The following is a 15,638-nucleotide window of genomic DNA, read 5'->3' on the forward strand; positions in this document are numbered from 1 at the left end:
AACATTAAAACCTATGCTGCCATTGCGTTTCACAAGTTTAGGCACCGCTGAAATTGTGCACATTTTAGTCTTCCTACAACGTACAATTAGTATCACAGCTGTCCTACATGCGCACGTATTTAATTCCATCAACTATGTTTGTGCCCACAGGTACGTGGACAGTAGTAAAACGACGATTGCCGGGACGGGAGATTCGCCGCAGACCATCAAGACGACTGCCGGCGCGTTACCCTCGTCTTCGTTTTCGTCACCTGTAGTTACCAGTACCGCGGTCGACGTGACGGAGACGGACAATCCGGTGACGGCCACTACTCCGCCGGAAACCGAAGAAGAGGACGTAGTGACCGTACTAGCCGTGGCTGCCGCCGCCGCCGCCGCAGTCAACGGTGACGGCGGTAGTGGTAGACCGGTTAGTACCACACGGCTGCCGTACACAACGGGTGGAAGGACCCAGTCGCCGGTCATGGACACGGTCACGCCCGAATATTACGACGATCAACCGGAAGAGCCGACGTCGTCACCGGAACCAGATTGTTCGGCTCCGAACGCGTATCGGTATTACGCGGTGTGCGCGAGTATCCGGCAGCAGCAACAGTTCGAGCAGCTCCAACAACAGCAGCAACTGCTCCATCAACACCAACAGCAGCAGCAGTTGTACCAGCAACAGCAGCAACAGTTCTATCACCAACAGCAGCAGCAGAACAACCACATGGCCACCGCGCTGGTCAAGCGTCCGGCCGCCGGTGGCGGAGGCGTGCAAGTCCGGTTCCCGGGAGACGAAGACCCGGCTTCGGCGACGGTGCAGGCGGACAACGTGAACCTGATAAGGTTCCCAGGACCAGCCCCGTACAGGACCACCAACAAGATGTACGAGAGTAGCAGGCATCCCACTTGGTGGCCGACGGGTTGGCCGGATCAACAACAACAGCAGCAGCAGCAGCAGTCCGAAGACTCGGTGCAGCAGCAGCACCGGCTACAGCACCATCTGCCCCAACAGAAACAGAACGTCCGGCTCTGGGAATTCGGGTCCAGACTTCCGAAAACCACATCGACCACGACGGTCGCCCCGCCGCCCCCTACCCAGTGGTACCACAGGTTCTTCTGATCGAGTGATACCTATGCCGCCGTGACTTTCCCATCATCATAATACATATTATTATTATTATCATTTTACGCTGAATATTATAAAATAACTATACACACCCCCACGCCGTTCTATTAATATAATATTTTTATCCTTTTTTTAAAAATAAGTTTTTACTCAGTATTTCGGCACTAGTTTATTCATTAGTTATTACCTATTTTTATTATTATTATTATTATTATTGTATTTTTGTTGCCATATTAACGTCCGTAGAATAATATAATATTATTATATATTCGTGTTTTGTGTTTTATTTCAGTCACATGCGTTTTGTTTATGTTTCAGCTTCAACTGCGTAAATAATTTATAGTTGTAGTAGTAGCTAGTGTAGCGTACAAACTCTTTATATATATATACATATATGTATTTATACACGATATACGTATATAATATATAAAATCAATATTACGAGTAACAGAAGAAAAAAAAATTGCCACGCATTAATATTATATTATACATCCCGCTGCTATAAATTTTAACGTTTTGTCGTAAGACCAATAACATATTTTTAACCGTACTATCATTATTGTTTACTTATTGTTTGTTTGTTTTTTTTTTTTTTTTATATATATATATTTATATTATATAATATTATCATGATATGAATGATTTGATGTAAATAATCTTTAAGCGTGTTCCTATTATAAGATCACGGCCTCTAGTTGTGCGAATAGCTGCTGCCGCTCGATGTATTAGTATATGTAAATAATCAGTATCACAAAAATATGTACAGTACGCAAATGCCAATGCAGTGTAATATAATACTTATATTATACAATTTATGTCATTATTACCACACACATTATAATAATTCAATAATATTGTTATAATATCGACGTACGAACTATCGCACGCAACGGGCATAGTACAATCATTAACGCCAGTCATAATAGTTCCGCCTACGCATTGTGCATTCTATATTATAATATTATACGCGTCATTCAGATCGAACGAACTATATTATGTTATTATAATAATTATTATTGCTGTATCAAATTTATATACGACGGAAACACAAACTTTGTTCTAACGTTAAATAAAAAATAAAATCAAGTGACCTGCACTTCCGCCGCCCGTAAGCTCTGTATGTTATTATTACCTATACATAATGTTATAAATACTTATAATATTATTACCTATATTATTGTACGCCTATATACTTGGAATATTATTTATTTTTTTTTTTTAATTGATTTTTTCGTTTTTACACACATTTATACGACTTTTTTTTTATTTTTATTCATATAAACACTTCAAAATTGATAAAACTAATGTTTGAATATAGTTTTGAAAAAAACATGTGCATATGTATTGGAATTATAAAATTTTAATTACTGTTTAATAATAATAATAATATTATGATATGATAATATGATATCGAGAAAAATAATATTATAATGTATCGTCTCGTTATTGTGTATATTTTTACGTTTGGATTTATAGAGGAATAATAACAATAAAATGTTTGTGTTTATATATTATTATGCATTTGTTTTGTTTTGCGTCCCGCTCGTCAAAATTGAAAATAATATACCGTGTACAGCCTAGCATACTTCCGCTGCCTTTGCGAACAACATCAGCTAACCTGGTAGTATTATATTATAATGATATTGATTGCAGTCGGAAGAACGGAAATCAAACCTCTCGCAAGGGGTAACGCATAGGCAACGATAAATACTCTACGACGAGTCTATGACATTATCATTGTTCCGAGCAATGCAAACATTTGGACAAGTGAAAAAAAAAAAAAAACCCATTACCAAAATACAATATTGACGAAACGATTTTCTCCTGTGCCCGAGGGGACCGCGACCTGTCCGAGTTTCGGAAGACACGTCAACTAACATGATAACGTGTACATAATAATATGTTATTGTCAAATATTTGTTCGCGGATAACGGCAGTCGTGCAGACAATTCATTTACGCCAGTGTGCGTGGAACCGGCCCAGACTGAACACTATATCACATCGGCGTAAGGAGGTGTACGAGGCCGGCGAATCCGAACCAGGTAAAACTGTTGCGATGATTATTTGTGATATTACCTATATGTATTTCGACCGACCAAGCACGCGTGCTTGAAGAAATACGATTTGTTATTGAATTTACAAAATAAAATTTAGTAATATTATAATATAGGCGTATCGTAAGGCACTTCGAAATAGAGCGCGGTACAACGTGAAAAACGCATACCCCCGCCCGCCCGCTCCTTCGAAATTCGATTTAATCTCTGCCAGTGTATGTGATTGAAACAGTCAAATGTCACACGTTTTTCACATTCGTTGCCTGTGTTTCATCACCGCGTCGGTGATGAAAATTGATGGATGGACCAAATAATTCTGAGTTAGAGTACGATGCGATTTGCGTGCGATTATTCCAAATAACCCTGCACCCTCTGGAGCCGTGGTATAAGAAGGGCGGTGTTGGTTAACTATAGGCTAAAGCTAAAATCTTGTTAAGTTAGTATAGAAAAATGTAAAATCAATTTAAAGATAAAAATTACTTTGCTTGTTTAAGAGTTAAATAAAAAAAAAATCAGTTAATTTTAATTTTTTAAGCCGAGTATACTTTAGATTTTATACCCAAACATAATAAAACCTGACAAAAGTAAATACATTTAAACGAAAATATTGTATAGTATGAATAATAAGAGTAATCGACCGAAAAAATAAACAGAAATTATAAGGCTATCCGATGATATAGAAGTATTATAGAACCTTATACTAACAGAAATTATTATTAATGAATTAGGTTAATTTTATTAGATTTATTTTTTAAGAGGTCACGGCACAAAGGTCTCTTTAAACATCGCACTGGGTTTATTTTGCAGTGTTATTGTTGAGAGTTTTGAAATGTGTGTGTTTAGGGCTTGAGAGAGATTGTAATTTACCATGGAAGTTTATATCAATTTGTATTTACACACGTTATTTTGATTACTATTGAAATGCAGAAACAGTGCGTTCAGCCCTTCGACACCATGAGCGTGTAGGTATAACTATAGGATTTCATAGTTAAGTACAGGGGCTAGAGTCCTAGAACACAAAAGTCCAATTTAACCCATGGAGCCCTCCTATAGGCCCGTTAGTTACGCCGACGTTCGACAGTCTACAATTTAGTATTTACGATAAATACCCACATATCATATAATGTTGTATAATGTTCATAAGGGCCCGTCCCGTCAATTTATATAAATGAATAAATAAAAAGTTTTAATGATATTTGCTGATGATTTTTTTTGGCTTATAAACAGAGTAATTTTATAAAACAAAATAATATATTTTAAATTTGTAGGGTTATTATAGGTATTAGGTATTATTGACATAATTGTCTAACTAAAGTATCTGAATAGCTGCATATCGTGAACAAATTCAACTCGTTAAGTTCGAAGTTACTTTACAAAAAAAGAAGTAGCTACATCGTTATTTAACTTTATTACAAGTAACTTAACTTTAAATTTTTAACTAGTTAATGCCAAGCCTTGACTATATAGTCTATATAGTGCCTGAATGTACTGCAGGCCGACAAGTTTCGTTTCACTTCTGTGACCACTGGTTGGAAGGGGTCTAATAATATAATTTATATAATATTAAGTGCTAAGAGGACGCTATACAGTCATTGTCGTCTTCGTCGTAAAAGTACGTCACATACCAAATGTATGCTCAGGAGAACGCGTTTAACTCGGTTAGTTTGAAAATTAGAGTGAATCGGTCGTATTATGAAACTTGATGGTAAGTACATTATCCGTGTTTGTATGTGGGTTTTTTACGATGCGATAATTCAATTTTTTAGTAAGTTGTGTGTATATAATGTAGCGTAAATTAAAAATGCATTTTAATGCGCATAACTGGCTTAAAAACTGAACTATCGTAAAAAAAAACTCACATAAAAACACAGATAATGTTCTCACCGCCGAGTTTCATAATTGATCGATTCACTCTAATTTTCAAACTAACCGAGTTAAACGTGAGCGTAAATTTCTTATGTTATGCACTTGTAAGTCGTAAGACGGAGATAGCAAACATCTGGGGTAGCGTCCTCTTAACCATTCGCAGGACGCGTTCCGACCGTGTCTCGTCTGCTCGGTCTGGTTCGGTTCTAAACGAAACGCGAGCACCACGACTTTGGACGGTGGTCAAACAATAATAATACATTTTGTAATAATAGTAACCAAACAAAGAACCCACCCGAGTGTAAAAGTGTATTTTTACGATCGCGAACAGCAGTCGAATTCCATCGTTCGACGACGATAAACAACCTCTCAACGCTCGCTCGTTATTATTTAAGTATGTGACGATTAACAAAGCCGTCATAAATTTCCGGATGGGTGCAGACTTTGGCAAATACGAGATCGCTAAAGTCATTTTTTTCCCCTCTCGAATAGATACGCGTGATATATATAATATATATATATATATATATATTATTATGTTGTCTCGAGTTCTCTTTCACAAATTCAATTTCATCAACGCGCACTTATTGTATGTTTTTTATTATTGTTTTTAAGTTATTCCGTTGCGTCTGCAGTATTATAACGAATAAACGAAAGTTACGCTGTTCAAAATAACAGAACTTGATTTGCGTTTCTCATTATTTTTACAAGACATTCCTTAATTGTTGATTGATCGCAATTCGCAATGATCGCGTAAACAATGTTATTTTTTTATTTCAGTACGCAATCCAACGCTATAATTATATATAAATATATTATACTACCGCTTGGATGATTCATCACTTAGGTACTATACTTTATGTGTTCTTGTATCTAGGTGTGCTTGTTTGTATAATATTTAACTTCAGCTGGACTCTAAAAATGAATGGTTTATTTCCTAAATTCATGTAAAAATGAAAAGCTAGCTTATAGATGTAAAATACAACTTGTAATGCAATGCATTAATAGCAACTGTAGTTAAATGTAACCATCGTAAATTATAAAGTTATTTTATAAACTATATAATATTTAAGAATTTGAATAAGATATAGCTTAAAATAAATATACCTAGTTAGAACGTTTATTTCGTCCTAACATTCCTAATATTCAGTTTTGTAAAAGGTTCTTTATAAATGTATTCAAATGCATAAATTATACATTATTTTGAAAAGTATATAAACATCTTATTTAAATATTCAGTAAAAAAGTATTTGAGGACAAATACAAATACTTTAAACTAATTTTTTTTACCGCTTTACATTAATTTTATAAATCATCTTACACTTTTCATTTGGTGTGACTGTAAATTGCTCTTCTTTTTTATTTGTCGAGGTATTTTAATTTTTGGTTGGGTATAAGCCATAAAAAAAACATATATTATCGTATACGACAGTTATATATTATATTATATTCTCAGTTTTTAATTTTAATTTTTCGTAATTGAATTGAAAATATAAAATATTTACACTTAAGTATTTGAAAATTAGTATTTTATTTTAAATACAGATACTATGAGAACGTAATTAAAATTCTTGTCCAAGTACTTTTTCCAAAAGTATTTGAGTACTTACTTACTTAAAATAGTATTTAAATACTTTAACTAAAGTACTTTTATTACAAGACTGCTAATACTCATACAAATTATATATTTCATTGCAGGTTTGATGAAGTAGAACCCTTTCATTTCATACACTTTTTGAACAGTTCCGTCCAACAATACATATTTTTTTAAAGATTAGAAATTTGTTGTGCTTTTTTATCTTGCTTGATCGGATCAATTTTAACCAACCAAAAACCGAACAAAATACGTGCACTCAAATTATATACGTATACATATTGTTCAATTTAATAAAAATATTTTCAACAATTTAAGTTATTAGAACTTTTTTATTCCATGCCATTGAAATTATACGCGAGTGCAATGAAAATACATTTATGTTTCTCAATTATTATTATAAGCTATAAAAGTTGAAATGTAATGTTATTACAATACATAAATACAGCTAAAACGCCTAAAACCTTTATAATATTATATACGTTATTCAAAAATCGGAATACAATGAATTAAAAGTATATACTGATTATTTTGTCTACTAGTTGTTTATTTCCTTACACTTGTTAAATATACTTTCAGTTATAGTTCATTTTAAAAAGATTATAATACGAATAGTGTTAAAATTAAATGTAAACAGCTCATGTAATTAAACTGGTTAGCGCATGTCTATAGTTTATAACGAAGCAATTTTACTTGAGAGGAAATTTAGTATAATGTATTCAAATTCAGTAGGATCTTAAGACTATTCTCCAGGGATGGTTGGGGAGAGGGGGGGGGGGGCTCTAAGTCGATACAATTCAAGTCTACAATTAGATCAATATAGGCATGTATATATTATAATTAATTATATACAGAACGGGATAATAATATGACAATACGTTTATTGATCTATTTAGCATAAATGAGATGCGTTTACAAGTTTACCTCTCACCGTGTCCCGTGGATAGTTGAACAATATATATATATATATTCAAGTATTCAACTATTGTAAGGTAACGTGTTCCAACGCGTGTTATGTACAACACGGAGAGTTGTGAACGCGCACAAATTCGATACCTATATACAACTCACGCTGTAGACGCGTCGGAGGTAAGTGATGGTAACATATTATTATTATTATTTTGATAATCTTTAAATGTCCGTCGCCAATATCCGTTCACCGTTGAGGTTTTAAGTCCACCGCCGCACGCACACCTACAGTGGTTAAAATCTACGTCCAATTGTCGACCGCGTTCCTGAACCGTGTCATTTTCCGTCGTCCGTCAGGTCTCAGCGCTGTCGTTTTCTTCGAGTCCACAGATCTGTCTGACGTCGAACCCCACGTAGGCGCGATTATGCGTGTCTTGATATTGTAATAATACTATGGTTGTCGTGCATTGCGAAACGATGGTCTTGTGCTGATGGTATTATTAATACCGAACGTTTCCCGAGGATCGTCTATACACGCGCAGGGAAAGTCATCAAGACGTCTAATAAAATATTATTCGTATTGTGTTCCTCGGCGTATCTCATATACCAATAAGCCTTTACAACCGTTATTTAGGATTGGTTATGATTTTATTGGTTATCACTTATCTGTCCTAACTCGCAATAATATTGTGTAGGTTTGTAAAATGTGGGTAAAACCTTGGTAAAAGAATATATTATTATAGTTGTGTATACAGTTCGACGCCAGAATATAATACCCACCTAGGCGTTCGACGTCTTGGGACGCCGAAGTGACGCCAAGTAACCGCCTAAAAAAACACTAACCAGTTGTCGATAGTCGATGTCACGGTTCGATTTGAATTCAACAATATGTTATTTACTACGAAGCTACAATTATATTTGAATACTGGTATTATAATCATTAACCATAGATTGCCGTACGACAATTTTTAATGTAGGTATAACTTTAACATTTATATCAGTGTACGTTTATTATTTAAAATTTATTTTAGTAATACCATAATTTTATTTATTGTAAAATAAAGTATAATAAAAGTATAAAATAAGTGTCTGAAATTAAAAAAAAATTCGAATTAGCTTAAAATATATTTCTTTATAAATTAGGAAAGGGTTCCAGAATTATTTTACACGTCCTTTTCATCTTGGCACTTGGCAACCGTCAATATTTGTAAAAAAAAACAGCGGTCCGCAAACTATATATATTTTTTTGCATTATAATATAGATTCGACTTTCAAGAAACAGTTTTTTTTTAAATCGTAACGTTTGCTGAGTGTAAAAATGAACTGATACAATAAATTAATATAAAAATAAATTACAAAATGATACACAAAACAAAAATGTTATTATATTAACTATTTTCCAAACTTAAAACTCTAATATTATGAAGATACGAAATGTGAATGAATAAACATTTTGCCTTAAAACGATTTGTATAACCAGTTAATTGGATTTTCAGCACCAGGCACCCTCGAGTACTTAATGATATTATGGTTTTGAAAATTACAAAAATGACGTGACACATGATTTTAAGTTAGAATTTTATCTTTGTTAATGTGGTATAATACGTTTTGGTTAAAATCATCTGGTGTTTTGAAAAATCAAAATGTTCAAAAATTGAAAACACAATTTTTGACTCTGTACTCTGTATCCTTGCACTTTTTTTTTGCTTACATTTTTTCGATTTTTTTGTTCCTTGTGATATACAATACAAAATCAGTGGTCTAGAACTCTAGTGATCTAGTGCACAGCCGCACATCCCACCTCTCCTCCTGAAATAAAACACAATAATGAGATTATGGTAGTCAATAGTACTAAATCGGGTACCTATTTGATAATTTTCTCAGTTTTTAAATGTACCTACAATGGTAGAATTTACAATTGACATATAAACAAGACTGAATATAACACCTCCCCCGCCTTGAAGACGGTCATGTGTCCGTATTTACATTGCTAATACTTAAAACTTTGATGTTAAAATATTAAAATGTGTCATGCATGTAGTTTTAAATTATTGTCTAAATAAAGTAAACACGTAATATGTGAATTGAACATGTTTACATGTTTACATATATACCTAATATCGAATTGTTTTATGAGTGTCAACAAAAATATGCGGGCGTTGTTTTCTATGATGTTATATAGATACCTCAAAAAGCATAAATTAATATTTCGTACACAAACATTCTTTATAGGGTTTTATCGTTTGTTGCTCTCCACAACACAATAATGTGTTCTGGTTATTTACTGCGTGACTCTATTTTGTTATCATAATATATTGTCTTGAATGTTTATTTTTTACTTCAATAATTGAAATCAAAATTGAAATATTTGTTTTTCTAGCTGTCGTACAGCTCATAATCATATTTTTAAGTAGCTTTGATACATACAATATTGTATTCACAGTGTTTTAAAGTTAATATTAATATTAGCCATTATTTATCAGCTACCATCTGTATAAAAAAAAAAAAAACTGTGTTTAAGGTGTTGTATGAAAGAACTAAAATGCCATTTATATGTTAGGTAATAGTTATTATGACGTATGGATATCGAACACTTTGTAATCCGTTCAATTTAGTGTTGTCCATTCCTATCTAGGTAAGCCATAATCTGCCAGCTACTTATCAGGGCTGAGTATCAACTATCGAGTCATTACTATCCAACTTCGTATGGTTTCAGTTTTCTACCTACATAATTATAATTCTTTGTATTAAAATTGTCCTGCTTCAATGTCGATGCAGTTAGCCAAGTTGGATTTTTTGATTTTGACCGTGTTTGATGAATTTTGGTTAAAATTCGGTTCGAGAACAGAACACGTAAGATTTGGACATCTAACATTTAATTGTAAAGCTAAAGACAACACCTCCTGTGATTGCGGTAACGAAGATCAAACAATCAAAAATAGTTATCTAGAATAATTGGCCAATGATGAGGCAAAGTTCTATGATGGAATAAAAGGAATAATTAAATTAACTACGGAAGCTCTTACTGACTTAACCATGATTAAAGAACTTAAACACTAAATTATTACTTGTTGTGCAAACATAAATATATTATTCTTTTTTTTAGCTATTTAAATTTTAAACTGCAATGCTGTTTATTTTTATGATTAATATACTCACATAATAATGGTAATAATAATAACTTTTTAAACAGTATAGTAAAACCGTTTATAATCATCAAATATTTATAATAATTATTTATAACTAAACTAGGTATCGTGTTTCCGTGAACATTTTTTTATTTCTTCTTTCAATAAGGTTCATCATATAGCTGCTACTTGAGAGATATTAAAGAAGGAAACGTTTATTAAAAAAACTATATATATAATATTGTTATGTATATAACAGCTTTTCGACAAGATGCTTTTATTTACAAAATATAAGTGTTATTTGTTGTGTTCATAATCACGTTTACAGCAGGCAGTATCCGTGTTTTCGATTATGTTTCTTATATTATTTAAACCGTAAGGATAAACAATAATTAACTACTAAGGTTATCCGTGTTTATAACATAAAATCAAATTTTTCCGATTTTCTTTAAAATATATTTCGATGTACAGTTAACACCCAACATTACAGGAGCATTATAATAAACGAATATTTACGAATGTACGATATTGAAATTATCAACTATCAAAACATTTTATCGAACTTGTAATATCATATTATTATATGTTAAAACATTTTAAACATAATAAAAAAATAAATTATAAACGGTATGCAGCGTTTAACGATAATCGAATATGTTCGCCCGTTGTATTAATCAAATCAAATAACATGGATGAGAATATTTTTCGGTGCAAATCACTTAACCTAATACAGTAGCTTGGTATATTATAATATAATACAGCGCATATACGCCTCTATGCATAATATATAGTGATTAGTGGTTAATCGTTAATGGTTATGTAGTAATACTACAATCACAACTCAATATTTTGGCGTAGTAGAGCCGTAGAGATATTGACGATACACTAAGCCAGTGCAAAGAAAAGGGATTAAAACATTTGAGATATAGTGATGGAGATGAACTCTATACATTCATTTGACCAAGGACGTTTAAACTAAGAAGTATACTGATTGAGAATGGACGAAAGGATTAATATGGGAAATATGGGAAACAGTCAGTGAAGGAGGATAAAATGGATGAGTAACAACGACAATAATGGAAGGATAAGCTGAAAGAGGTAAACCAAGACTCCGTCGAGTGGAGGTCCATCATTGATTGTTAAAATATATCATTTTGTAGTTAGGACTTTTTTAAACTGTTTTAATTTGAAATATTTGGGACTCGGGTGTCAGGCTGATTCAAAAGAAACATGTTAACAACATTTTTTTTAAAATGATAATGATTTAATAGGTACCTATATCGTATATAATGAGCATAAAAGAAATGCAATACATTATTATGTTGTCGTGTTATGTCCCTCGCGACCGCTCTTCCACTGATCTATCTGTATACTAGGTAGATATAGTATGTAATAATGTAATATGTACGTCACATTTGACAATAATATTATATTCGGTTGATATGATGTATTATATTATTACTCTAATCCGATTGCCCGTATATCCGGTGGTTTTTAATACCCATATAATATTATGATATGAATATAGGAACTCGTATTATTTTTATCATGTGTGCTTGCAGGCTGCAGCGTGCGAAAGAACAGGTGGTAACAACGATGGTGCTGCAGATATGGACAAAACAGTTATGTTTACAAAACAATAATATTATGTTAGAGCGAGACATATATTATTATACCTGTGGGGATATTATTATGAGACTATGCGAGTGAGTAGGTGTACTTAGTAAGTACAACTTCCAAATTTCAAAATCACTGAAGCAGCTGCTACTAACCGGTGTAAAGACACTTTTGGCTAAGCGTTCGGTTTTTCGTATCGTTTCATCAACTCCGGGTGTTACACGGCCACACGGGTAGACCATATTAATATTTTAGATAATATGGCGGCATTTACTGTTCTGTTTAATAATAATAATAATAATAATATTATTGTAGCTAAATTGTTTTCGTAATTCGTATTCTACGCTGCGGTACTCGCGATGACCTTTGTCGTTCGTGTCCGGTATATCGATTTCCGCGCAACTGGTAACACTGCGCGTCGCTGTCCTGTAGTGACATCACATGTACATACTACCGCGGTAGCGGTGGTCGGTAACGAGTATCGGGGTGGCGGTATGCGTGCGTGCGTGCGTGCGTGCGCGCGCGCGCACCCACCCCCGCATCGGGGATGATGGAAAGCGGACACGGGGTTTTCCGCCCACGGCGTACCCCGCTTTTCCACTTATTGTTCATTCAGAAACCGACCGCGGCTGGTTTGGCTTTGGCGCGTATTGTGTCTCAGTCGCGCGTACCGTGCACACTCACGCCACCTCACGTCACTGCTCCGCCGCTGTCACCAGTACACGGAAATCATCGAAAATAATGTAAGTGTAACGATACTTCTACTACACTCTTGAAATGTCGTATAATATTTGAGTTTATCATCACGTTTTGACCGTGCGTGGAAACGTTGGTGGGTCGTATAGGTGTTAGCCGTCGGTCAGTTAGAATATTATATTATATTTTATAATTTCAATAGTCTTGCGCCGTAATTTTCTCCTCGCCAAAGTTTAAAGAAAAAACCGAATCTGTATTGAAAAACAATAATATTTGAGACTAAGACGATTAAAAAAAAATCGAATGCCAGGTACCACCTTGTGTTGCAGTGCTGTCGCGCTGCACTTGTGATGTAAATGTGTAATGCGGTTCATGTTTTAGAAACATTTTTTTCTCCACGATTATATTCCACCTTTAGTTCTAAAAAATTGTACTTACACCACCTACAAATGTCGGTCACAATTCGTTTTTCGTATGAACTTCATTATGTTTTATTGAGAGTTTGAGCCATTTTTTCAACTGATAGTATGTTTCAAACGATCGGATTTCGGTTTTTAACTTTGGTAGTGCATCTTACAATATACTTATTTTGTTTTGTTAGAACTTCATAACTTCATACTATTATTTTTGTTCATTATTGTCTGAAAAATACTAACAGTACCATTATACACAAACAAAGTATTTGTATTAATATTTATTATAAATAAATACAACCGATGAAAAGGGTACGAAAACATTATTTTTATAACCACTTATAAAAGTGACTGTAAGTATGTAGAATCATTCAGAAGCTTTTAAAATTTTGATTTATCTTAATGGGTCATCAAAATTGCCTATACAAAACGCCTTAACATACACGATTATTAGATACTGTTTTTTATGAGGACACCAAACTAATGTATTCTTATTGTAATCATCTTTTCTTTTCATAATAATTATGCAAATCTTTCATGCTAACACTTGTGAAACAATTTTTGAGCTGAACCACAATTTATTAAAACTAAAAAAATTAACAAGATATACTAATATTTGAAATTGATGAAATATTTATAAAACCATGCCTAAATTCTAATGTAATTTGGTTTTTGAGTTGTTTTTTTTTAAATATCTAAACGATGGTATAGTACAGGGAAATTCTAGTATAATATGTTTGTACGCCAGTGTGTAATACTGTGATTTTAATGGCAGCACATCGTTTCCCATCTGCTTTTCCGGTTCGGTTTATTACCGTTAATACCTTGTTGATGTATCGTTAAACTTTAGGTCTCCCGCTGTGCAAACCGTTTAACGGGCGCTTGTTGGCGTTAAAAATTTCCGAATTTAAAAGCGTAGAACCATGGCTAACCAAGTATATTGCGTTATGTGATATTATTATTATGACAAAACTACTTTTATAATCCATCGGTCCTCGACGACTGCAACACATTATGCTATAAACTTTATAATATTAAATATTTTCGTATAATCGGTTACTTTATAGTTGACAACATTTCGATCCATTTACAGTAAGCTGTTGTATTTTGTAGGTATCCGTTAGTAAAATTCCATCGGGTGGTATAATAACAAAACGAAATAGGTTTGCCGTTTGTGTGCGTGTGATGACCTATTTTTTTCATCCTGTATTTGTATAGTTTCATTAAAAGGTGACAGAACCGCACATTGAAATGTTAGAACGTAGACATTATTGGACTGCAGGTAATACCTACTTCTTTCTTTTGGAACGGCGTTTATGTTTTTTTTAATTACGCCAAGTTATTACATTTTTTTCCACATTATTTTAAAACTAAATTAATCTATAAAGGAGTTATTTTAATTTTTGCAATGTAAAAAAAACTTTTATTTTGATATTGCGTTGTCTTGAAAATATATTCATGTGTATCATTGTCCATTGATAAGTGGACTTGAAATGGTTTTTATTTTAATAGAGTTACCTCTTTACAGACGAATATTATTTTTATGCAAGTAAAGTTATTGTAACTTTTAAAAAGATTAAAATTTGTCGTTTACGGTTTCACTTCTGAATTATGAATTCCGATATTGGATTTATTATTATAAACTTAAATATGTACCTATGTAATAAACTGTTTTTATAAAGTTTATACAAATACATCACTCAAAATAAGTAATAACTCTTAAAATCGATTCAAAATGTATTTTATAAATTAATTAAGATGATTATTCAACAATATAGGTAAAAACAGTTATTATTCTTATTTCTTACATACATTTCAAAATGATCTAATCAACTGAATTTAAATAGACAATAATTATTAAGTGAAATATTATAATTTATGAATTATTTTTAGAATAACGTACAATAAGTAAGAGAAGTTTATTTCTGAGAGATTAAAAATGGAGTTTGATTATACTTATTTACCTTTTATTTTAAAATTGAGGCTAACTTTAATGTATCTCATCTGACATATTTAAAGTGTTGATATCATATTATATTATATAAGTCAATATTTTATCTGCTCCATTGTCTCCATTCCTTAAACAACCAAACATCCTGCATTAAATAAAATCATCATACCTATGTATATTTTTAAAAAAGGAGAGCTCCAAATAATTGCTATTTAATATAACTTATAAGTAATCATTAATTAATACGCGAAAACGGGTGTAACCCTAACAAAATTCACATGTAAATATTATTTACATAA

General features: G+C 32.8%; 2 protein-coding genes across 2 annotated transcripts in view; both read left to right on the forward strand.

Annotated features, from left to right (window-relative positions):
• LOC132939242 (AF4/FMR2 family member lilli-like) overlaps positions 1–2,628 on the forward strand; it is a 63,381-nt gene extending 60,753 nt beyond the window's left edge. Inside the window, exon 3 of the mRNA XM_061006316.1 lies at positions 151–2,628. Within this exon, the coding sequence (XP_060862299.1) occupies positions 151–1,105 (955 nt within the window). The 3' untranslated portion in view covers positions 1,106–2,628. The remainder of the gene's footprint in view (positions 1–150) is intronic.
• Positions 2,629–12,895: 10,267 nt separating this feature from the next.
• Positions 12,896–15,638, forward strand: part of LOC132939965 (uncharacterized) — a 111,030-nt gene continuing 108,287 nt past the window's right edge. Inside the window, 1 exon segment of the mRNA XM_061007412.1 lies at positions 12,896–13,022. The gene's annotated coding sequence lies outside the window, so the exon portion shown is untranslated.

The sequence above is a fragment of the Metopolophium dirhodum genome, chromosome 2 (genome assembly GCF_019925205.1).
Source record: "Metopolophium dirhodum isolate CAU chromosome 2, ASM1992520v1, whole genome shotgun sequence".
Taxonomy (NCBI): Eukaryota; Metazoa; Arthropoda; class Insecta; order Hemiptera; family Aphididae; genus Metopolophium; species Metopolophium dirhodum.